Here is a 25,654-nt window from a genome sequence, read left to right on the forward strand (position 1 = left end):
GGATTTGAGAGTCACAGGTTGTGATTTCTCCTTTTGAATTGATTTAACGTTTTGATCTAACGACCGGTGGTCTGAGGATTTGAGAGTCACAGGTTGTGATTTCTCCTTTTGGGTTGATTTAACGTTTTGATCTGAGGGTCAGGTTGACCTAAGGATCCGGGGTTGCAGGTTGCATCCTCAGGCAGCATATATCGTAAGGTTGAACCTTGGCCGAGGTGACAGGTTACGATATATTCAGTTAGAGCTCTAGTCTGTCTGCCATCGTACTTTAGGGATCTAAGTAGGTTACTTAAGACTCCTGGGTACATGTTTTGTCCAGGTTGGACCGATTTGATGTTTTGTCCAGGTTGGACCGATTTGATGTTTTGTCCAGGTTGGACCGATTTGATGTTTTGTCCAGGTTGGACCGATTTGTTGTTTTGTCCAGGTTGGACCGATTTGTTGTTTTATCCAGGTTGGATCGATTTATCATATTCTACTTGTTAGGTTAACAATGGGTATGATTTATTTGTGTTGATGCTTTGTCCAGGTTGGACCTATTTGCTGTTTTGTCCAGGTTGGACCTAATTGCTGTTTTGTCCAGGTTGGACCCAATTATTGTTTTATCCAGGTTGGATCGATTTATCATATTTGAATTGTTAGGTTAACGATTTATATGATTTTGTCACGGTGTGACTTTCGTTGTTTCTTTTGGGAAAAGAGTATTGTTTTTGGAAGCATGGTATGTTTTCCTTATTCGCGAGTTGAAAGGTTTTCCTCGTTTTTGGCGTGAGTTGTGCATGTGTGATTTGAGTTACTCATACGGGCTTGCAAAAGCTTACCAGGTTTGTTGTGTGGCAACCCGGTGCACCATTCCAACGGTGTAGGGGTTAATCCTGCAGGTTAGGATAATCGCGCTGAAGCTGAGGTAGCGCCTTTGCAGCTTTACGGTAGGAAGCCAATTTTGTGACTTTACCGTTATAAGGACTTCCGTTGTATAGTTACTCTGAGTAGCCTTTACGTTTTATTTTGTTGTTGACAATTTAATTCGTAAGCTTGTGTAATATATAACTCTTTGGAGCGAGTGTATATTAACTTTGGGGGTTCAGGGCATCAATATGTGTGTAAGTTAAGGGAAAAAGATTTCAGGTATTTCGTATTGATGACTGGACGTTCACGCATATATAATTATGGGGTTATATATATCGATTTTCATGTGTGTAAAATCAGGGGCGTGACAGTTAAGTATAACAAGAAGGCTAGAGTGGTGGTGCCAGTTCTTGTTCTCAGAGTGTGAATGTAGGTCTTGTCCCTTAATTAGCCATTCCTTCACCAAGCTGGCATACTGCTAGTTTCTCCTCCAAAGAAGCGTAAAGTAGGTCGACCTTTAGGAGCTAAAAACAAGCTAGGGTTGAAGAGATTCATCCTTGGAAGCTGGGGGATGTAGCATCAAAGAAAGGTAAGAAGCGTCAGTTTCATTCTACCAAGAGAGCTTTGGATATGGAGGAAGACACGGTGGTGATAGAGGATCCTGTTGAGAAGGTTACGGTGGTGAAAGAGACCGTCGTGGAGGAGGCTACTCCTATGAGTTTAGTGACTGTGGAACCTAGGGATGCCCCCTCTACGTAGGGAGGTCTTGGGTTTTTTTTTCCTGCCATAACATTGTCTAGAGTGTTGGCCACTGGTTACTTAAGGTGTTACCTCTTGGATGTTTTCACCAGGTTGCCTTAGGGTAGTCTTCATGGCTTGATATTGACGTTGCCTTCTTGGGGGTAAGTCATGTTGTGTAATCACATATATTTAATTATATGAAAGGCTTGATGTCCTTTTTATTTATTTATTTATTTATTATTATTAATATTATTTTAAATCTCTAATTTTTCTTAAGTTTTTTAAAGTATTGGAAAGTGTCTATGACTCTTGAAATGTACTATTAACTAAATGGGGCCGTGACCAATTACTCAAATTAGGCCAAACAAAAACCCAAACACTCTGCCAAGAGATATTTGTGCCCACTTATCCAAACTAACAGTGCAACGACGCTTCTGGACTCCGAAAATAAATAAATTACAAACCGTGCCACTCCTCCCTACCCACTAACAGCACGACTCGATTCATTTTACCTTTTCAGCTCTCTCTCTCTCTCTCTCTCTCTCTCTCTCTCTCTCTCTCTCTCTCTCTGGATAAACAACCACGATACTCATCGAACATTGGCAATTAAGATTCAAGGTCTGGCAGTGTTTGTATTTTCTCAGGCTTTGGAAATATCAAAAGAGGTAAAAAATTGAATTTCCAATTCGTTTTTCAGATTTTCAAGTTTTCAGCGAAATCGATTACATAAATCTTCGATTTAACCTTGTTGATAGCTTAAATTTGGTTCATATATGTGAAATCTGTGAAATAGAATTTGCATGTACAAAAATCTGTGAAATCTAGGGTTTCTGGTTCATACGTGTGAAATACTGTTGTGAATGTTGTTTTTTGATTATAAACTATTAATTCAGTAAAAATGGAGACTCATTGAAAGCCTATTGTGGAGTCGAAACACAAAAAAAATAAAATAAAAAAATTATTGCCCCTAATAATATGTCTATTGTGGGGAAATAATCACTGCACTGTTTATTAAAGTACATTAATATGTTATTTATTGAAAATTGAGTGTATTTTTAGTGGTCTATTGGAGGGCAATAGACAGATTATTGCCCCCAATAATATCTTAACTGTGGTTCATTAATCACTTAAATTAGGGCTTTGTAAAGTCGAATGTTGCTTTGTGTTTATTAAAGTACACTAATCTCTTATTGATTGAAAATGAAGTTTATTTGGTGGTCTATTGGGGGCCACTAGACAGATTACTGCACCCTCCCCCCCTCATAATGTATTTATTGGGGGTCAGTAATGTTAGAAACTTTGATTTTGAAAGTCTAAGATGGTTTATTGAGGGGAAATACACATAAATAATCATTTTGGTTTTATTTGCGCACAGAATGGCAAGACCAAGATTCAACCTATTGAGCGATTTCAAAGAGGATCCAAGCAAGGAAGCTGGGCACAACATGAGGAAAAGAATTCTAGAGAAAATCATGAGTCTTGATGATTCAAGCAAGGAAGTGAAGATTGAAATCCTGAACATGATATCTAACTTCTAATGTACAGTAAAGTAGGATCTTTATTTTGAAAGTATGAATTTAACTTAGAAATTCCAAAAGTAGGGATTGAAGATTCTTGTATTGTACTTATTTTCCAATTATGTGAAATGACGTGATTTGGATGATATGATATACTTCTGTTGCCTTCAAATTATCATAGGTCATTTTCAAAAAGTTGCTGATAGATTCATTCCCCAAAATAATCAGGTTTATTAGGGGGTCATAGAAAATTTATTGCCCTCGATAATCTTTATAAAGATGATCAGAAGTAACTCATTTGGGTTTTTAATTAGTTTACATCATAATGGATTTATGAACTCCACTCATCAGACAAATACGCTATCCACTGAATAAGTTTTGCTGCAACTTCCACAATTTTTTGAATCAAAAATCTCAACACAATCTAACTTATGCACAGCAGAACAACATATGGAAAATCACGATCGGAATGAAGAAAACAAACTTCACAACCAGGAACTGAATACTGAAGCTCAATAACACTACTTGGCAAAAACTGGAACCTATGGAAAATGTCTTCATACAAGTCATAATAGCTTATACATTGATTCAGAAGAACTATATAACATTTGCCAGAATAAATGCACCTAGCATCCAAAGAATCACCCATATTCATGCAAAAAATAACAAAACAAAGATATTATTTTCCCCCAATAAACAGACTATTGACCTCCAGTAATATGATCAAAACTACCAAAACACATCACAACAGTATCAAATTACTCTGAACAGAAAGGAAAAGATCACTTAACAACAATTATAGAGACTTCATAACACTTAATACACATTACTGCCCCCCCCCCCCCCTAATAAACATATTATTGTCCCCCAATAATATAGTTAGTACTACCAAAACGCTTCAGAAACTGTAACAAATTGCTTTGAACACAAAGTAAAAGATCACTACACAACAATTATAGAGACTGAATAACAATTAAAACACATTATTGCCCCCTAATAATATAGTCAGAACTATAAAAACACTTCACAACCAGATCAAAGTTAACACGAACCTTAGTTTCACCAAAATCAGTTTGAAGTTAACACAAAGATTCAAAACTAACACAATGTACACAAAAAGACCTAGAAATTCAAATCAGAACTACAAAAACACTTCACAACCAGTTCAAACTTAACACGAAGCTCAGATTCACCAAATGAGTTCAAAATTAACACAGCAATTCAAAACTAACACAATGTACACAAAAAGACCTAGAAATTCAAATCAAACAGATTAAACCGAGCTAAAATCAAACAATTAGAGATCGATGAAGAAAACAAGCAAACCGCAATAAAGGAGCACAAATAAGAGCTCGATCTCTGTCCATGCTATTAATCACAGTAGAGTTTCTCTCTCCATAAATCGCAGAGCTTCTCGCTCTTGAAATCGCACAACTCCTCTCTCTTTCTCTCTAAAATGGCAGACGTTCTCTCTAAAAAATGGGGAGCTTCTCTCTCTAGAAATCATGCCGATTCTCTCTCTCTCTCTCTCTAAAATCTGGAGGTTCTCTCTCTAAAATCGGAGGCTTCTCTCTCTATATCTCATTTTGTTAAAGATTTGAATCTTGACAATTACAAAAGGGTAAAACTGTCAAAATTTTTGAAGATAACAGGTCTACAGAGAATGAGTTGGGCAATTGGGTTTAAAAAATATAACTTATTGTTTAAGTGGTCAAACTCTTGGAGTGTTTGGGTAAATGAGGTTAATTAACCCTAAATTTAGATAAATGATCATTTCCTCTAACTAAATCAGTACTTTGAAAATCTCAAGACAAATTAGAGAACCAAATGACAAAATTGATTATTGACAAACAAAATCAAAATTTTCTTAATAAATAATAACTAGGCATATATGCTCTCACGGATAGTTTTAGATAGTGATAAGGCCTCGTTTGGTTCACGAAAGGGAAATCAATTCCCTTGTCTTTCCCATGGGGAAGGGAAAATGAAGTTCCGGTCAAGTTTCATTTCCTCTATTTGGTAAAGCAGGGAAAGTATTCAGGAAAGACCATTTGATTTCCCTTCTGTTGTTTGGTTGGTGCAGGAAAGGAGAGTAAAAATATATCAATGTTTCAATAATACCCTTGTATTTTAAAATAAAAACAACATCATAAAAATTCAAAAGTACACCAATTTTTTATGCAAGAAAGGGTATTGTTGTCCAAAACTTTTGTAATAAATGCTGGGAAATGAGAAGGGAAAATCAATCCCATGGGGCTTGAGTGGAATGATTTTCCCCCTTACTTTCCCCTCTGTCAGGAAAGTATTTCCGGAGTTTATGGTTACCAAACAAAGGAAAGTAATGACTTTCCTTTCCTGAGTCCTCAATTATGTGAACCAAACGAGGCTATAGTGTTAACGGTTAACAAATGCTTATTTGCAGAGTTAAAAGTCCCGCTTGAGTTGGTTAGAGATTTGGATGCATTTTCTTACTAATGGAAAATGTTCAAGTCGAAATCTTTTCTTATGCTCTTTAATTTTATTTGTCGCATCTATAATTCAACTAGTTCGCAACTACATTAATATACTTGTTATATTATCATTGTCATTGTTTGTTGTTAGCATTGAAGCCACCCTTAAGTGCAAGAGATACAAGTTATAGAATAGGGGATTAAGTAAGGATGTCGAACCCACGAGGATTGGTAAATTTTTTCCTAGCTAGGGAAAACCTAAGGAAAAACTAGAAAAATATGCAAATGTACAATCACAAACAAAGGCTCACAAGTGAACCAAAGTTCATGGTGAGTATGTGCAAGATGGTGTGTAGAGATTTGATTTTGATTTTGAGATTGATTTCTATTCAAATTGAAACAATGAAAGCAAGTAATAATAACAAAACTAAACAAGTTGTTATCAAATGGATGGGAGTTAGGGCATTGGGTTTCACCTTTTGCCTCGCTTGCAAGCATTAAAACAATTGAATATGAATGATGCAAAGCTAATTGTCCAACTACCCTCTTAGCATCCGGATATGACTACTAAGGCTTAAACTCCTTTCATTTTATTAACTCTAACCGGATAAGTCTAGAGTTAACTACCTAGAGACAAATTCAATTACTGGATAGGTCTCAATCCTTTGCCCCTAAATGCATAAAGCTTAGAGTTTAGATAACCAAGCAAGCAAACCAATCCTATCTTTAAGTGATTTTAGCTCACTACCCTCACATGCACACATGGTGTGCTTTCATGCTCCCTTTTTGCCTAAAGGTAATCAATCTCTAGGAAAAACTTCATGTCATGGCAAACACATAACTCAAATTGATTAGGTCTAAGTAATGCATTCAACTATTGACTTAGCATGTGAGAATGACAACATGAATTTGCATCAATTTATAAACAAAAGCATCAATACAAGCAAGTTTAGCTGGGGCTTTTAACCGTAGTCCCAACTAGTTCACTACTCACACATAGCTAAATATACAAGCTTCAACATTCTATTAAACATCAAATACATAAAGAGATAGGGAGTAAATGGTGACTATTGATGATGCCGAAAGAGATGGTGGAGATGGGTCTCCAAGAACATGATGTGGTGGTAGTCACCTCCTTCTCCTTACTCCAAGCTCTTAATATTGGTAAGAATAGTGAAATTTGGAATCTCTAAGGTGAGTTGTGGTGTTGAGTGGTGAAGGAAATTGAGGTTGTAGTGGTGGAAATGAAGGTTTTTGTGGTGGAAATGGTGGTGTATTCTCTAGAGAGAAAATTGATCTTGGATAGGATGAAGATGATTGAATGGAGTCAAGAATGCTGAATAATTAGTCTTTAGCCTCTCATTGATAAGCTATATGTGTCCTCTATGGTTCCAAAGTGTGCAAGAGATGCTCTTACACCATTGTCTCCAAAATGGTCCCAAATTGGCAAGGTAATAAAAAGACAAGGTGTAGGGAGATATTTGAATTTCAAGTGATGGGAGATTCTCACCACCATGGTCCTCATTTGCTGGAGAAAAGACCCTCCATGAGTGGCGGCTCGTCGGAAAAATTTGCCGGAAAAATCGCCGGAAAAGTCGATTTGCAATTTTCTTCCAATCTCCGTGTCTTCTTCCCCTAGCTTCAAATCTCCGCATTTCAAGCCTCAAATAGTCATTTCATTCTCAATGTAAGGTTTCCTACAAATAAAAGGAAATGGATTAAAAAAGGCAAAATAGCATGAAATACAAATCAATTTTTATAATTATGAGACACAATTGCATAAGTAATTTGTGACTCAACATTTGTCTGTTTTGTTTGATTATGCAACAACATATTGTCTTTGAGTCATACTTAGAATAAAATACCTCTGTCACTAGATTAAAATAGTACAAATTTTTTTCTTCCTTAAAAAGGCAGTAAAGAGAAAAGAAGGAAAATGGTTTCTGATATGTATATTGGGCCAATAAACAGTAAGCCCAATACTGATCCGAAGAGGCCTCGTAGTCCTTTTCAGATATAAACTATTACTAATTTTCAACAGTGGGCAGTAAAGTCCTGCAACGCTTCAGGGTCAGTTTTTTTTTTTTTTTATCTTTGTTTATTTTGCCTTCCCCCCTGTTTTGGGATTTTGGTTGATTTCTCAGGGTTTTAGGGTTTCCGTGCAGCTTCGCTTTCTGGGTTGTAATTCGTCCAATGGACTCTGATCAAGCGAAGCTCTTCGTCGGTGGTTTTTCCAAGGACACCACCGAAGCCACATTGAAAGAACACTTCGGCCAATACGGCGTCGTTTCGGGCTCGACGGTTACCAAGGACCGCGTCACAAGCAGTTCTCGAGGGTTTGGCTTCGTCTGGTTCTCTGATCCGTCTTCCGCTGATAAAGCCCTAGAAGACTCGCATGTCATTCTCGGAAGAAAGGTACACACCATTGTAAATTTCAATTCAATTTCGGTGTTTCTTCTTTAGGTAAGTATCTATTAGGTTTGCTGGGAAAGGAAAATTGAAGCGGAATTGGAAAATTAACTTGAAGAATCGGTTTTTTTTTAGTTAATGTGGTACATTTAATTTATGGGAATATGCATAATTTAATGTTGATAGGTAGATGTGAAGAAAGCAAAGCCCAGAAGAGCCTGGGCATACCCCATCCCCAACCCCAAAAACCAAGAACCACTGCCACCGCAACAACTGCAAAGTAGTAGTTTTGAGAGTGGCAGTAATTTTAGAACAAGGAAGATTTTTGTCGGGGGATTGTCGCCGAGTGTAACTGAGTTGGAGTTTAAGAATTACTTTGAGAAGTTTGGTAGGGTAACTGATGTAGTGGTGATGATGGACAGCGCAACTCACCGCCCTCGGGGCTTTGGTTTTATCACTTTTGATTCAGAGGAGTCGGTTGAGAATGTAATGCAGAAGAACTTTCATGAGTTGAATGGTAAGTTTGTGGAGGTCAAGAGGGCTGTGCCGAGGGAGGAGAGTTACAGCAACAATGAGAGGGGTTATCAGCCGGGCAGTAATCGTCCTCGATATACTGGTAGTCCTACTACATATGGAGTTCTTCCTACTCCTGCACCTTATAATGGTTTCGGAGGGTTTACTGGTGGAACAGGTGTTTATGGCGGTTGGTACCCATCGGGTGGATACGCTGGGGTTCCTTATGGCATTACCCCAATTGTTCCTCAGGCGTGGGTGTTTCCATACGGCAACACTTTTTATCCTGCCTACATGAGTGGCGGGGGATGGGTGGCGGCTGCTGCTGGTGGGCATAACTTGTATAACAGAGTGTCCGAGCCAGCTGTGAATCGGCGTGGTTTTGTCATTGAGCATGCACCAGCGGATGTGAAGTCGTCTGGGATTGAAGGGGAGAAACTTGATGTTGATGGTGCTGCTTGACGGGGAAAATCAACTGGGTCTCGACAGATGACTTTAGCCTAACCATTTTATCCGTACAGGATGACCTTTTGTAATATAATTGCATTCACGGTTCAGACAGTTGACTTTGGAGCTTAAGCATTTGCAGGATTGATTTAATCTGTAAAAACGATTAGTCTTATTTGGGAATTGTTTTTCAATCTGCGTTGAAAATGTAGATAGTTTTTCCTTTTGTTGTTAGAAACTCTTTTTCTTTAATTTGTAATTGATTGACATACCAAAACATCCCCCTGAGGTGCGGAGTTCTTTGCACTTGTACAAAAAGGCAGATGGGGATCTGGGTACATGACCGGATGCGCTGCAACATAAAAGTGATTAGTCGTGATTCTATCTGTCTGTTGACAAATGTACATAAATTTTCCCCTTCGTACTTGCAACCCTTTTCTGTTGTAATTGATTGGCATTACCCAAACATATATATTGTTCTTTCCACATGGATTGGAGATACGAATCTGGGTACTTGGCCGGATCCTCAACATGGAGCTTTGGTTGGCTTGTTTATCATTCTTGCGGTACGTTTCTTCTCCTTCACCTACAACAAAATATTGTTCGATATTCGCTTATCGTACTCCTATATCAGATGTTCTGGTCCTCATTTGACGTAACAAGCTTACCAGTGCTATAAAAGAAGGACAGGATTCTCCGACTTCAAGCTGTCTGTGGAGCTTTATCCCCCCCCCCCCCGTTTTGGAGGACAACAACTGCTAATTGGCATGGAAGGAACAACAATAACTGAAAATTGGGGAAGAACAATTTTGGTAAGAAAATAGTTATCATTGAAATGGAAGCCTAAATAAATAGTTTTCATCCAAAAAAATTGTAGAACCAGGAAAATTACTAATTATCTTCCACAAAGAAAAGAAAAGAAGAGAAAAGAAAAAAGAGGTTTCTGATTTTCGTCTAATTAGGCAGCACGTGCAGTGCACGTGTGCTGAGAGGTTCATATGAAAACACAGAACGTGGTGGTGTGCCAAGAAAACAGGTGAAAGCGCAAGGATGCTAATTCTGAGCCAAGCTCCCACCGGAGCCTTATCGGCCAGCTGTTCTCGCAAGCCCCCTCTCAAATTCACCAACCCGAACCCGCCAATCTTCTCGACCCGAAAACCCAAATTCCTTCCCAGACCCAACCCGTCCAAGTCCCTCAACCTCACGATCGCTAAAGCCGTCGACGGAGGAGGCGTCGATTCCACCTCACCCGCCGCCGCCGTCAAGCCGCTCCCCTCTCCTCCTCCGTCGCCGTTAGACAATGACCAGCCCGTCTTCGTCGGCGGCGAGAATATGCCCTTGGAAGGCGTCATTCAGTTCGACAAGCCCAGGCCCAGCTCCTCTGCTCGAATCAGAAAATGGGGGTGAGCAATTCATCGATTCAGAAACCCTAATTTCCTTGAAACTTTTACTTAGGAATTTTGGGATTGCTGTGTGTGTTTCAGTAAGGTGGCATTGCTCGCCGGCGGGGATGTTCTGGCTTTGCTGACGTTCGCTGCAATTGGGAGATTCAGTCATGGCTTCCCTGTTTTGGACCTTGAAACCCTCCGCACTGCTGACCCTTTTATTGCCGGTAGGCTTGCTTCTCTGTTTTCCAAGAAAAAAGATTCAGACTTTGGTGTTTTTATGTTGATGGAAATTGGAAATGTGGTTGACCAGGTTGGTTTTTGAGTGCTTATTTCCTCGGAGGCTTTGGGGAAGACGGACGTGGAATCAATGGTCTGCCTAAGGCTGTTACTGCTTCTGCAAAGTCATGGGCCCTCGGAATCCCAGTATGTTTAAACATTTTGTATCCTATAGTTTCTTCGGTGTAATTTGGTTCTTGGCTCTGGCATTGTTCATTCAGCTGTGCCTCGTTGGATTAGTGAATAGCTGTGTGTATTTCTGCCACATTTTGTTTACATGCTGAAACTTGAGATGCTTTGTTGGGCAGCTTGGGATAGTCATAAGGGCATCAACAGCAGGTCACATTCCCTCATTCAGTTTTGTGTTGGTATCAATGGGGAGCACTGCTGTTCTACTTTTGGGATGGAGGACGTTATTGTATAAATTCCTTCCTGGTGATAAGAGCAAAAAGAGTGATGTATATCGCCGTGGTAGCCCGTTTGAGTTGTTTGAGGTACGAAACTGTTATGTGTCTGAATGGTTGGTTGGAAGTTTTACCTTTGTAATCATAATCATTTCCCTCTAAATGCAAGGTTTTGGTGCATGTACTTATTTCGTAGAGGGTCTCGCATGAACTCATGTCCAGGAAGCTGCTCATTGTTCATTAGTCTTTACTTTTACACTGCATAGGAAAATTTGAGTTGATATTTTACAACTTACTATTTCAAGTTTTGGTCTTTGTTGGTAAGTAAAATTTATGTCCTAGAAACTTACTGCAGTTGAAATTAGAAATCTTGAAAATGGTACCTCTGATCTTTTTATTCTGAAATCTTGGAGGATACTAGAAGCAAATGAGTCATGAACTACCTTTAGCATGAGAATACAGTTGTGCTCTGTAAGTTAATTCTAATCATATGTTCTGTTTATAGTGTACTTTAACTGGACAAATTCAACATATTACCCTTGCATTTGATTATTCTAATTGAATTACCCAATTAAGATCAACCTCTCTTATATTTCTTTTATCACTCTTTTGACGTTTCTTAAAACTGTTCTGTCATACATTTCCTAATCAATGACTGGATAATTGCTGCAGTTGCTCACATCTCTAGTACGAAGATGGTGATGATCAGTTATTGAATGTCCCTGTACCATATGGCGAATACTGATTCTGACATCAGCTCTTCTCATACTTAAGAAGTTGTACGCAAAGCTAAGAGAATAGATTGACTCTGTAAGAAACTGCTTCTCGTGCGCTCTTTGGTTGAGTGTTAACAACTGTCAACTAATATGTTTATATAGATGCTTTGTTTTCCATATAATTTGGCTGAGAAGGTGTTTTGATAGAGGATCTTTTGCTTGGTTGCATGGTTACAAATATAAGGTATATCAGCATAGAATTCAAAATTGTTATTTGCCGTGCTTGAGTAGTGTTTTGAATCCCATGATGAAATTTTCTGATTTGCTCATTCTAAGCACCTAGCTCATTGTTTAAAGTTTAAACTGACGGAGTGGGAATATATATAGTTCAAACTTTGACCTGCCTCCTTAAAAGTTATCACTACTCATTGTCTCATTGCTTCTACTGCTGAGCAAAGCAGGAGTAGTGAGTCTTATGGACAGGCTGAACTGAAGAAACAAGGCCATCCCAGGAAATGGGCATGACTTGTGGAAGATATAAGGAAATGGGCCTGACTTGTAGATAGGATGTAAAGAAATGGGCCAGGCTTATTGATAGGATTTAAGGAACTGGGCCAACTTATGGATTTGGTGTTTGATAGCATCTTATTGGGCAAGCTTCTTTTATGCCTGTAAAGATAATGCTGTGGGTCTTGAACAAAGCCATGATGACTTTGACCAAAAAAGAAAACAAACAAAAATATGGTGACCCAAAACTAGTGCAAAGTTTTGTTTTGATGACAATGAGTTGCAAACCCTGTATGAGCTCCAAAATGGGACTTGCTGTTTAAAATAAGTCAATAACCACTAATCAACTAGGGTTGAAAGTTCTTGAACAACAATGAAGTAAGAATGAAATAAGGTAAAGAAAGTAGATTTGACATGTCTGTGTGTCTGTTACAAAAGGCATAGCTATACTGTAATTTGTGTGTAGGAAGAGGCTGCTGTAGCCGTTCTCTTGTAATAATTCATGCTGCCTAGGACGTCCCATCCCCCAGAATCTGCCAATTGAGGACCCACTGCCCCTATCTTAACCCCCTTTCATTTACTTTCTTCCTGGTATCGCTCATTTCAGTCGCCTAATGTTGATTTCTGATATATCGTCCCATTCTGAATGCTAACCTTTTCTTCTTTGATCTCGCGTTTAATTTAGATTTCTTGTATTGAATATACTCATAATTAAACTTTTAAGTATAGTTTTTTGTTTGTTTTTGTTTTGTTGTCAGAGGATAATTTTTACTCTCTTCATTTCAACACGTGCCCTTTTACTCTGTTGTAACAAAATTCTCACGAGGAACAGGTTCTTTCTTTCCTAGAGCAACATATTCATAGTTCAGATAAATATGGATCGTCATAATGTATAAAATGAAAGCCCCAAGTAATTAGTTATATAGGGTTTAGGGCCATTACTTATTTACTGGTGAAGGTTTGGAATTTGGATAGGCGTGCTTTTCACCAAATTCTTGGGGGTAGACTGGGGAATAGGCATTTGGGGGGGGGGGGGGGGGGGGTTGGGGGGTCAGAAAATGTTTGCACAGTAAAAAAACACCCATAAACATAAAATACCACAAAAAGAAACATGCTTTCTTCTCTGTATTCTTGTTCCATTTAACAAGCAAAACGAAACCACAAAGAAAAAATCATTAATCAATTGTAACCAAAAAAAAAGAAAAATCATTAATCAATCAACCCATCCCCATCTATTATGCATTTCCCAGAAAATGCAGCATCAAACATTAAAGCCTGTGTCTCAACCGTACATTACATACATATGGGTCTCTCTGTGTGTCTAAGAGATTGGGGGTCATAACTCATAACTAGTAATGGAATCCTTTACCCACCTGCCTCATTTATCTAATGCATAGTGAGAAATAAGTATGAAGTGTGCATTTGAAAATTTTGTAAAACCCTAGCTAGCTATAGGAGTATAGAGATATTATATGAGTATTCACTAATTAGGTTGATGCAAAAGTTATAGAACACTCTGAAGTATTGAATCTCGGAACATATTAAGTGTTGGATCATTCATTATTTGTAGTATGTCTTTTGAGCTAATCTAAATATTTATGTTTATAAATTTTTAATACTCATAAGCATTATAAAACATCATCAGTTGATGGAGCCCTTATTAGATATCGAGTATGTATAAGAGAAGGCTGGAGAATTAAATTAATGGGGTGGTTAAGGGGAAGAAGCCAGCATCTGTTGGAAGAGAATCTAAGAGTGATTGTGACAAGACAGGTAGCCTCAGATATTGACATATCATCAATGTCGCTGCAGCTAGCTATATGCATGCAAAATGGAAATGCAAAATTTCTGTCTGAGATGGAGGGAGACTGATAGCAGCTAGGCATTTTTGAACAGATAAATTGAGGAGGACTATAACTTATGAGACAGACTAGTAGGGCTAAGATATAATAGACCTAGGAAGTTGTCCTTGCCGTGGTTGGTACTGAGAGAGAGAGAGAGAGAGAGAGGGGAGGCAGTCCAGTGATATTATAATTCCAGTTTTTCAACTGTTGGCTTATGTGATGTGGCCTGCCTGGGTGATATTTACTTTTCTTTTTGTACTTTCTCTCTCAATGTCTCACGTGATTCTCATCAAGTCCTGCTCTCCATTTAATTCCTCTCTCTCTAAGCATCAGAGCACCACCAGTGTGGTATACAGTATACTGGTATAGTTTTAAGAGCTTCAAGCTTGGGAACCAGTTATAATGGACCGCAACTTGCTGAATGCACTGGAGGCTAGTTTTGTCATCTCACCAAAACTCCAGAGTACTACTGTACTACGTGCTTTTAATTTATGAGACTCCTTAAAAGCCTTTGGGTTTCTAGCAAGGATGCAAAATTATATGATGTACAATGTTAGAATCAACATTGTAGAGTACCTGATCGAGTCATTACTTTCATACATATTTGTATTGAACTTATAGTTTATAACCCATGTAGAGTACTCATCAAAGAAAACACTTCAATCTGAGGGTAAAATGAATTGGAATGCTTCACCATTCTAACCTAGTGAATTCAAAGTTCGATCGGTTGGCTATTATTGGTTCGAGTAGAATTAAGTTTAAAATTTAGTTAAAAGTTATGAATGATTTTTGTGGTTGCAGTGGAGCTGAATTGTACTCATGTGATTTGAAATAATTTTGTTACAATTTGTTTGTTCGAATATACTTGAAAAATCAGGTATATCCGAGCTATATATCTAATTATGCTACTTTTGTAACAGAAATCTCAAAACTCAGCTAAATGTCAGACATTTAGCTAAGTATGTGATTGTTTGATAGCATATACAGCTGCATTTTTTTTTTCTTGTCAACTGTAAACAGCTGCATTTAACAGTTTTCTACTTTTTGATTTAAGGTCCACATCCCTGACTAATTGAAACCAACAAAATACAAATTGCAAATATTGTCACTTTTATGTTTCTCTGTCATCCCTCTTTCCTGCCCTTTTCTCTACTCTAATCCACATTATCAACGATAATGACATGATAGATTAAACATGAATAATTCTGGTTTCAGAATGCTTTGGCCATCTTGATTTAGGCTGCAGTTGATGAGCTAGCACTTGGTAGAGACAAAACTACATCTCAATAATTTGCAGCTAAATCATACAGTAGAAAACTGTTAAATGCAGCTGTATACACCATCAAACAATTATATACTCAGCTAGATGACCTTTAGCTGAGTCTCAAGTTTTCTGTTACCTAATTGTTTGATAGCTAATTACTGCAAGTTATTTCTACTTAGCAGAGACCACCCAAACCCTACCACCTTTTGCTTAATTTTTCACTGTAAAGAGGCTAGTAAAAGTTAAAAAATCAGAGCATGAAAGTGAATCCAGTTACTTGCAGTAATTAGAACAGGCAAAACCAAATTTCCCTCCAAAAACTGGGTTAATATCTCCCAAGGTTCAAAACAAAATCATTTCCATTTGAAAATCTGTCTCTCCATGAAAAACTTTTTGATCCATCTAACACAACATTCCCCACTCAAAAAGAAAACCCTCCATGGCTCCATCACTGAAAAAAGATTTATGTGGACAACTCCCTGCCATTTTCAGCAGAAGAAAGAAGAAAAAAGAGAAAATTTTGACCCATTTCGGATGCAATTAAACAATTCTCTCAATCTATATATGCATGTGATGAAACAGAAACTGAGTACGAATTTTATGCATGGATGAATAGCAGGACAAAAACTTAATCAGAGAATCAAACCTAAAAGATGATCTAATAAGAATTCTAAATGAAATTTTAGGAAAAAGCTTGTCTTTAACGGGGCCTTTACTAATCATTTCAGGAATATTTTAAGACCCACGACTCTTTATTTTTGTCTGGAAGCAGGTGTTGACTAAACACTTGATTTGCTATGTTAAAGCAATTGGCTAATTGGATTTCTGTTCTTCTAACAAACAAAGAGCTTGATAATGGGGGCAGATATGCTTTAATAATGGTAACATTCAATTTGTGTTATATCGTGTTACATAAGCAATAATTTAATATTATTTAAATGAATAAGATTCTCAGAATTCACCGAATTAAATACTTAATAATAATAAAATCGTCAATTCGGATTTATAACAAAGTTAAGGAAGACCATCTTTCTTGCAATTCTACCAAAGTGAAATCCAGTGCATCTGGTTTTCTCCAGATTTTAGCTTCAATCACGTATAGAAGATAGCTCGAGTTTGATCCTGTAATGTAATGTGTCCAAAAGAATTATAATTATGGGAAAAAAAATTTAACCAAGTTCGTTATTACCAAGAAATATGTCAAATGTAATGCAGTTACGATGTTTTAGTTTCCAATCATAGGAGCATTATGTTATGCCAGGCCAAAACGAACCAATAAAAAAATGGAAATCTAGCTCGGATCCAATTCTGATGACCAAGTAGTCAATGGCCTTCAGACCATTTCAGAAAAAGTATTGAACAAAGTCCAAGGTTAGCTGATCTCATACCGTCTGAACAAATGTAGCCACACAATCCACTCCAATCTCCATCAAATCGCTCCTTTCCGGTAACCAACATTATTTTAACTGACTAATTCTCATTTTCAGAATTTCAATACTCTTAAATTTTTCTAAACAACTAGAATTTAGGTTCTGTTTGGAATTATTATTAAAATTAGTAAACTATTGCTTCCGGTTGAAGTGCTTTCTTACAAAACCAGTAAACCACTTGTTAGAGAAACAATTGGAAACAAAATCTTAATTACTTGAGTAAGTGCTTGGCCAAAAGAAAATAAAATCGAGTTTCCACTGTTGTAATTTATTGGAAAGGAGTGAACTTTGTCACTGAAATAGTACGATAACAAAGAAAAGGAAAGAAAAGAATTAAAGGGTGTGAACCAAAACTGGAGCAGTTTTCAAAGTTTGAAATGAAAGGGGTAGCCTTAGATTCTGAAAATTGAATGTAAGATAGGGGCACAAAAGCTGTACCAGTGTGTGGTGAGGTGACTGGATGGGCAGATGTCCTGCTCGTCCAATCTATCTTAGGCTCTGTGACTGTAAAAAAAATAAAGCAATTGCAGACCCAGTTTTGGATACCTGACCCTTTCTCTCACCCCCATTGGCTGTTTCACACCCACTAGATTCAACTCAGTTTCTGACTCCTGTCAATGAATGAATGAACAAGAAAGAAAGAGAGTACAAACAAATTTCACAGTATTATTTATAATTTCTGGGTTATTATTGGGTAATGAGGAAGGACTTAGTATTGGATCTTGGGTTTTGGTAGGGTTTAAGGAAAAAAAAAAAAAAAAAACTAAAGTTGGGGTCTTTCTCACATACACGGATCCCTATGGGATATATGCTGGGGTGCTCTCCAGCATTGCGTGTTTACTTGCTTGGTATCATCATATATATTCATTCTTTTTGTTTAGGTTTAAAGAGACCACAGGCTTTGTTGTCCTTAGAGAGAGAAACTAGGAGAGTTCTGTAGGTGTGGCATGAAAATCCTCAGAATTGCTAGACAACAAAAAAGCTCAAGTTTTTATTCATTCTTTCATGTAGGAGATGATTAGTTTATTTGCTGTCAATGATTGAGTTGTTGCCTTGCAAATGCTAAGCTTAGAAGTTAGAAGAAGAAGTGAGAGTAATTAGAAGTTTAGAAAAAAGGAAGAGAGAGAAAACAGAGGGAGGAAGAAGATGAAGCCCATAAATGATCACAGTCATAACAACAATGGAAGCCATATTAACAGTCATAACAACAACTGGTTGGGGTTTTCACTCTCAGCTCCCCACATGAAAATGGAGGTCACTTCTTCTACTGACCCTCATCAACACTACAGTCATCAACAAGCTCAGGCCTCCTCTGCTTCAGCTCAGCTTCCAAGTAGCTTCTACAATCTGACCCCACTCTGCTATGAAAATGGTGGGTTTCACTCTCCCTTGACTGTAATGCCACTCAAGTCAGATGGGTCTCTTTGCATCATGGAAGCTCTCACTCGCTCACAAGCTGAAGGTACTCACTCTGCTTCAAAACTTGCACACATATTTTTCATCTTCTGTGTTTCAATTCCTGAAATGTTTGATTTCTGTGTGAACAGGAATGGTGCCGAACTCGTCCCCAAAGCTTGAGGACTTTCTAGGAGGAGCAAGCATGGGAGCTCATGACTATGGAACCCATCAAAGAGAGGTGGCAATGGCTCTCAGCTTAGACAGCTTGTATTACAACGAAAATGCAGAGGCAGAGCAACAATACTACTCTGGAATCCCTTTCCCTGGAGCTTACCAAACTCAAATGGAGGAAGAGTCCTCTAAGCAAGCCCACATTGTGGGCTCTGATAGTCACCAAATGACCCAGAACTGGGTGACTAGGCAGTACTCTGCTGCTCATCATGCTTTGAATCAACAACACATGAGTAACAACAGCTTGGACAATGGAGGAGTTTCTGGGTCTGTTAATGGTGGAATGCAGTGTGGGGATTTACAGTCTCTTACTTTGTCCATGAGCCCTGGATCTCAGTCCAGCTGTGTCACAGCTCCAAGGCAGATCTCACCCACTGAAACAGAGTGTCTAGCCATGGAAACCAAGAAGAGAGGTTCTGGTAAAATTAGTCAAACAAAGCAGCCAGTGCACAGAAAGTCCATTGACACATTTGGCCAGAGAACTTCACAGTATAGAGGAGTCACAAGGTCAGAGTTTCTCCTAAAACCAGTTAATTCCTTGAATTTCACTATGTTAGTCAAAATTTTGTTTTTGTTCTGAATGTTTATGTGACCCTTTGTTAATTATTACTCACACCAGGCATAGATGGACTGGTAGATATGAAGCTCATCTATGGGACAACAGTTGCAAGAAGGAGGGGCAAACCAGAAAAGGAAGGCAAGGTTGGTCAATCAGAAACATGAAAATAGAACTCGTAGTATATACGTTTGGAAGTATTTGTTTTGTTTAGTTTTACTGCAATTTTTGGTCCCTACTTGGTCTGTGCTGATCTGACTTGTGCTATTTAATTCTTACCTGTCGTGTTTATGCTGCTGCTGGATGCCATTCCAATCAAATAATGCAGTTTATCTTGGTAAGGCTTTTGTCCTTAATAGTGAAGAATTTAATTTTAATAATCATCCTTTGTAATTCTTAAACTTTATTAATTTGAACCAACTACAGGGGGATATGATATGGAAGAGAAAGCTGCAAGGGCATATGATCTTGCTGCTCTTAAGTACTGGGGCTCTTCAACCCACATAAACTTCCCAGTATGTAAATTTGGTTCAACTCATGGAACTTAATATCAGTTTGTGGAAGATTTTACTGGCTGAAATTTGATTCTGTTGGTCTCTTTTGGCAGTTGGATGATTACACAACACAAATTGAAGAAATGAAGAATATGAACCGGCAAGAGTATGTTGCGCATCTGAGGAGGTAGAGCTTATCATTTGTCTTATAAATGTGTTTCTTGTGCTTGTTAATCTTAAAGAATAGTATTCATGAGTTTTTGTACAATTTTTTTTTTTTTCAGGAAAAGCAGTGGATTTTCAAGGGGAGCTTCAATTTACCGAGGAGTTACAAGGTTTTGCTGGTTTTTCATTTCCATTGAAACACAAACCCCAGTGTTTAAGGTGGATGTAGTTTTTTTTAGACTAATCATATTCTTGATTTTCTGCAGACATCACCAGCATGGGAGGTGGCAAGCTCGAATTGGCAGGGTTGCAGGAAACAAGGACCTTTATCTTGGTACATTTGGTAAGTTCTTACATGCTAAAATTTCTTTATCTGTTTGCATATTTTCTTTAGTTTTATGTCATGTTCTTAATTCCGTAAGGGCTCTCTTGCTGTGATTAATCACTTTTCCGAAGTTAAAGGACTCTTTTTTATGGCGCCTCTGTTCCCACACTTTTTTAAGGCTGAAGTATTCTGCTTTGGCACGGTAAAAATGAGCCTTTTTAAGGCTGTTCATCTCAGAGTAGATAATAAAGAGGACCAACAAACACTTCCTAGCTAAAAATAAAATACAATTTTGATGGCAAAGCTTTAATCAATGTAGTTTCGAACAAATTCTCACAAAATAAAAAATTGAACTTTCAGGCACCCAAGAGGAAGCAGCCGAAGCTTATGACATAGCTGCAATCAAGTTCCGTGGGGTAAATGCGGTCACCAACTTTGACATTACCAGATATGATGTTGAGAAAATCATGGCCAGCAATACTTTGCTTGCTGGAGAATTCGCTAGGCGTACCAAGGAGGTTGAACCTAACAATCAAGTCATTGAGTACAACTCACCAGCACAGAACAATGTGGAAGCCAATACACCCGAAAATAGTCATGGGACTAGTTCAGATTGGAAAATGGCTTTGTACCAAGCTGCACAGCAACAACAAGCAACTGCTGCTACTTGTGTTCAAACACTTGATCAAAAATCATTGTCTTCAGGGAATTACAGAAGTCCTGCATCTTTCTCAATGGCATTGCAAGACCTCATTCGCGTTGAATCAGTGAACTCTAGCCAGCAGTTGATGGATGAATCAGCTAAAGCCGGTGCTCATTTTTCAAATCCTTCGTCGCTGGTGACCAGTCTGAGCAGCTCCAGAGAAGATAGCCCTGACAAATCAGGCCCCACAATGCTGTTTGCAAAACCTCCAATGGCATCAAAGTTCATAAGTCCAAGTACTGCTGCTGCTGTTAGCTCTTGGTTCCCATCAGCTCAGTTGAGGCCTGCAGCTGCCATTTCCATGTCTCACTTGCCTCTATTTGCTGCTTGGAGTGACACCTAGACAGCTTGGGTTGAAATGTCTTAAAGTTTTTGCATGATCAAGGAAAAGGGAAGAAATTGGTGGGTTTTAGTGTTTACGGGGAGAAAATTAGAAAAGGGGATGTTGATCTTTTATGTTATTTCAAGAGTTTAATGGAGGAAAGTAGGGCTTAATCAAAAGACAAAGGTGGGTTCCAGTCATCTGTCTGTAACCAAGTGTAAGAAACTTTTTCAAACCAAACCTTTTGGCTCATATCAGCAGAATATTATGTGCAATATGGAGGGAATTAAAAGGAGGCCCTAATGATTAAATTTCCATGAAATGATGTTTTGGTTATTAATATAAAAGTGGCCCTTCCATAATTGAAATTGCTTTTCAAACTTTTTATCGGTCCTGTCTAGTTAAGTACAAAACCAGCTCAATGTTTCCCAATAATGCAAAAGCCTAAAGGGTGCATGCAATGCAACTCTTTGCTTTGACTACACCAATCTCATCCGTGCTCATCAATCTGCATTACACACCATCATTGCATATTCTATTCCTTCCCCTTTTGTATTTCAGCTTTCCTCAAAGCAACAAACATTCATTCCTTCCCTCCCACCAGGTCATTCAAGAGAGAGAGAGAGATTATGATTTCAGTTGCTTATTTTTTGTTCATCACTACTAATAAGCACTTTGTCTGCTGTGATTAGAAATTTCTTTTGCTTTTTCTTAATTCTAATCCAAAGAGATATGGTTGTCTCAAAAGCTATTCCATGTCGTGGTGTGGATTGCTTAAGAAATTTTGTTCAACTGAAATCATTCACTATCTCGCTTCTAAGTGCTTGCCTTTCACGTGTGAGCTCGAGTGCAATATTGACCTATAAAGTGTTTAATTTTAATTTTTAAGAGAGGACAGTGAGGAATTTGTGCCGGGAAAGCTGGAAGCTATGTTTCCATTATCTATGAAAGCGTTTTGTTCATCTAAATCCATTTGAAAGCATCAGATTAAATTACCTCCAAAAAATGACCTTCACATTTTTCTTCAATATCTTATCGAGACCATTACGTTGGAAATTCGCACCACTTCTTATATAGAATCTAGTGAAAGATGATTTCAATAAGCTGTTTGTTATAAGAGAACCCTATTTTGTTAATTGTACACTACAACAAAGCCTTCACAAATTTTTTTTTTTTTTTTTGACTTTGTTAAGGGGAACCCAAAGGCTTCTTAGGCCCAAGATAAACCCCTTCGGCGCATGTGAAATGCTCCAATTGTGCATTGCAACACAGTGTCTGGCCACTTTGACAACTTCGGAGTTCGAATCTAGGTTGGGGAGCACACCTAACTAGACAAGGACCACTAGGTTACTTGCACTGATTAGCCTTCACAAACTTTGTCGAACTTGTCTACTTTTTTAATTACTCTCAATACTCATAAACTATGTTTTATTGAACACTCAACGACTCTATTTTACGACTTGAATGACTTTCTTAAGATTCACATTATCTCCGAATAGAGATTTAGAGTTTTGGACTGCTTCCTATTGTCAATGAACTTTTGAAAACAGTGGAAACCAAAACCAGTTTTCATTTAAGGCGAGAAATCCATGACAGGACATGGACAGAGAGGCATAGATTTGAAGAGGGAAACAACCCACAGCAGCATATATGGAGTTGACAGAAATGACAACAGAATTCAATGGTCAAAAAGATTACAAATTTGTCTGTGTGGAAAAAGATTGCAAAGCAATTGGTACCTCTTATTAAAAAAGTTAAACAAAGGAAAAGAAAGGATCATATCACTAGTATCAATTTTTCAACCCTCTTTGAGATTAGTCAACAATTATGATTACCTTCCGGTTGTATACAGGTTGGAATAGCTCAAAACATAGTCAGTTGATCAAACAGAGAAGCTAGGATATGGTATATATAGAAGGTGAAACCATGTGAATGTGATCAAGGTAGGTAAATAAAGTTCAAACAAGCAGATGTGTTTAAATAAGAACCACATCATAGGTACTATATATCTAGGTACATTGCATACATATGATTTGATCTGTGCTGGCTTAGCCCAAGCCATATAGATCATCAAGAATATGACAACAGTACACATGTACTAGGTTCAACATTAAACTTCCTCGTCTACTATATGGCTATAATCTACTCCAATAATTTCTCAATATCTAGCAGAATCAGTACTGTTCTAAGATAAAGCCACTGAAAAGGACAATATGAAGAAATGACACCTTTAGTACATTAGTACTGCAAAACCATATAGCAAGCTTTATTAAATTTTCACCCAACCCTTTGAGACTTTCCTCATAGCTAGTTATCAATGCAACTTGGTAGAAGAACACTTATTCCTCAACATTCAATTTTGGAACTGCTCATGCATTTGATAATATTCATTCATGCAGTGAACTTTTTGATATTACTGTATCAAACTTTCTACTTTTCTGGGACACTTGTTAGCTAATTGATCACAAAACTTACTTCCTAAACAAGTTATGTTGGCCTAATTAATTAGCATCTGGTATTTTTTTTTTTGGTCAAAATGAAAATTGTGATATATATACAAACACACAGACCATACAGATCAAATCCAAGACAAGATTGAGAAAGATCCCCAAGTTGTAGTTCTTGGATATATTTGTTTTCCATCATCCAAAGTCCAAAGCACATATAACCAAGAATGGTCCCAAAATCCTTGAGCTGGAGAAAGTGTTGCTATGAACGGTATCAAACTGCATATTATGCAGGTTTTACAGCTCAATGAGATGGTGACCCATCTCAGGTGCTGTGATTATCCATCCAATAAATTGGATACACTGAAGGAAAGAAAGGACCCTTCTCTCTTCTCAATGTTAAAACTAGCTTTGGAATAATAATTGACACGGGATAAAAATAGTCAATACTCGCTCTCATTGCTCCCTATACAGGACTCCTGTTTCTCCCGAGGAGACCTACAAAACAGAAAAAATTGAACGACCCTCATTTTTTATTTGGACCACACTCTTCCCTCTATAATTTGTTTGTTTCTTTCAATTTGCACCTCATGTGACCCTGCCTTAGTGCTATGCTTCTGGATGAAAGATTTATACTTGGCTGTAATATGCAGCTCTGGAATTGAGGATTTCAAACTCAGTTGGCTTTATTTTCTGTCCATCAAATTTAAGAGAGTGGATGAATGCTTCAGCCTTATCTTCATCTTGGCCCCAACTGTTCAGAGCCACCCAGGCTTTTGAAATATATCTATCAAAATTCATAAATGTCGCTAACCACGATACTACATTACTGTAATTTTCCCCCCTTTATCCATCTGGGTTTTCCATTTTATGATTTTGTTTGAGCTTCTAATAGAAATATATCAAGTAGCACCAGTATCCAAATTTTCCAAAGACGGTACCATTTTTTTGCCTTTTTTTTAATTGGTTTTTTCATTTTGTCTTTGAAGCTAGAATTGAGACATAAAATCAATTGGGCAAGTTTACAGGATCCTGTGTTTTATAGTGAGACCATTCATATAGGAAGCAGACAGGTACAATGCTGGTTCGCAGGGACCCAAGAAAATTAATGGGTGCAATTGTCACTGTCAAAAAATATCAACACAATCACTTACCTTATGGTTTGTTTTGATTTAATTTGTTTTGTCCCTTGGCTTTTTCTCTACTGAGTTACTGAAACCCTGCATGGACTTTTTACTTACTCACCAACAAGCTTTTTGCTCTCACTCATATCCATTATCTGCGGCAGATTCAATGATTCATTTAACTTTTTGTTACCAATTTGTTCTGTTTTTTTTTTTTTTTTTTTTGGGTAAAAACTCCAAATGGTATCTGAATGATTGTGAAAGGTATTTTTTGGTACCTATGAATTTTTTTACCCTAAATGTTACCTGAAGTATTGCACCGTTACCAGATATAGTACTTCCATTAACTTTTCCGTTAAACTCGCATACGTGACATGTATTTTTTAAATAAAAACTTCAAATGGTACCAAAACTATTGCAAAATGTATTTTTTGATATCGATAAATTTTTTTTAACCCCAAATGGTACCTCAAGTATTGTCCAAAATTTTTTTGTTGATAAAATTTTTAGCTAAAAATAAATTATTTATTTGATGAATATTATATTTTTTTATAACGAAACTTGTATTGTTTCAACCTATTTGTAATACTTCTTCCGATGAATGAATATCATATTATGATGAAAAATATAGTAAAGGTGCAATACTTGAGGTACCATTTGGGGTAAAAAAAAAATTACAGGTACCAAAAAATACATTGTGCAATAATTTATGCACTATTTGGAGTTTTTTCCAAAAAAATTCATGCAATGTAGACGATTTTAACGGAAAAGTTAATGCAGGTACTATATTTGATAATTCTTGTACCATTTGGAGTAAAAAAAAAAAGGCTGTGACTACTTACCCAATTTCAGTTTAAAAATTGCCCACTTACTCCACTAAGAGTTTTTTAACCTCATTTACCCAATCTAACATCTGTTGTCAGTTTGATTAAATTGAAACTCATCTCTCTCTCTCTCTCTCTCTCTCTCTATTTCTATCAGTTTGATTAAAAAAAGCCAACTCTTGCCATCGCCGCGTCTCTCTCTCTCTCCAAACGACGTCGGATCTCTCTCTCCCTCCCTCCATCCCTCCAGCAGAACGTCCATGACGCCGTCTCTCGCCATCAGCCCATCACCGCATCGAAACTCGTCGTC

General features: G+C 37.6%; 3 protein-coding genes across 3 annotated transcripts; all 3 read left to right on the forward strand.

Moving 5' to 3' along the window:
- Nucleotides 1-7,609: 7,609 nt before the first annotated feature.
- LOC112173295 (RNA-binding protein 1) lies at nucleotides 7,610-9,178 on the forward strand. The gene is made up of 3 exons (XM_024310906.2): nucleotides 7,610-7,627; nucleotides 7,723-7,972; nucleotides 8,153-9,178. Exons 2-3 carry the CDS (start codon nucleotides 7,751-7,753, stop codon nucleotides 8,939-8,941), a joined length of 1,011 nt encoding a protein of 336 aa, XP_024166674.1. The 5' UTR covers nucleotides 7,610-7,627; nucleotides 7,723-7,750; the 3' UTR covers nucleotides 8,942-9,178.
- Nucleotides 9,179-9,940: 762 nt separating this feature from the next.
- LOC112173296 lies at nucleotides 9,941-11,983 on the forward strand. Its single transcript, XM_024310907.2, has 5 exons — nucleotides 9,941-10,329; nucleotides 10,411-10,538; nucleotides 10,625-10,737; nucleotides 10,899-11,084; nucleotides 11,667-11,983. The coding sequence occupies exons 1-5, from the start codon at nucleotides 9,977-9,979 to the stop codon at nucleotides 11,694-11,696; spliced, it is 810 nt and encodes a 269-aa protein (XP_024166675.1). The 5' UTR covers nucleotides 9,941-9,976; the 3' UTR covers nucleotides 11,697-11,983.
- A 4,272-nt stretch (nucleotides 11,984-16,255) lies between these two features.
- LOC112169406 (AP2-like ethylene-responsive transcription factor ANT) lies at nucleotides 16,256-21,318 on the forward strand. Its single transcript, XM_024306430.2, has 9 exons — nucleotides 16,256-18,217; nucleotides 18,303-18,891; nucleotides 19,004-19,086; nucleotides 19,269-19,277; nucleotides 19,367-19,455; nucleotides 19,548-19,621; nucleotides 19,719-19,769; nucleotides 19,866-19,942; nucleotides 20,285-21,318. The coding sequence occupies exons 1-9, from the start codon at nucleotides 17,902-17,904 to the stop codon at nucleotides 20,968-20,970; spliced, it is 1,974 nt and encodes a 657-aa protein (XP_024162198.1). The 5' UTR covers nucleotides 16,256-17,901; the 3' UTR covers nucleotides 20,971-21,318.
- The last annotated feature ends 4,336 nt before the right edge of the window (nucleotides 21,319-25,654 follow it).

Source organism: Rosa chinensis, chromosome 6 (assembly GCF_002994745.2).
Source record: "Rosa chinensis cultivar Old Blush chromosome 6, RchiOBHm-V2, whole genome shotgun sequence".
Classification (NCBI taxonomy): domain Eukaryota; kingdom Viridiplantae; phylum Streptophyta; class Magnoliopsida; order Rosales; family Rosaceae; genus Rosa; species Rosa chinensis.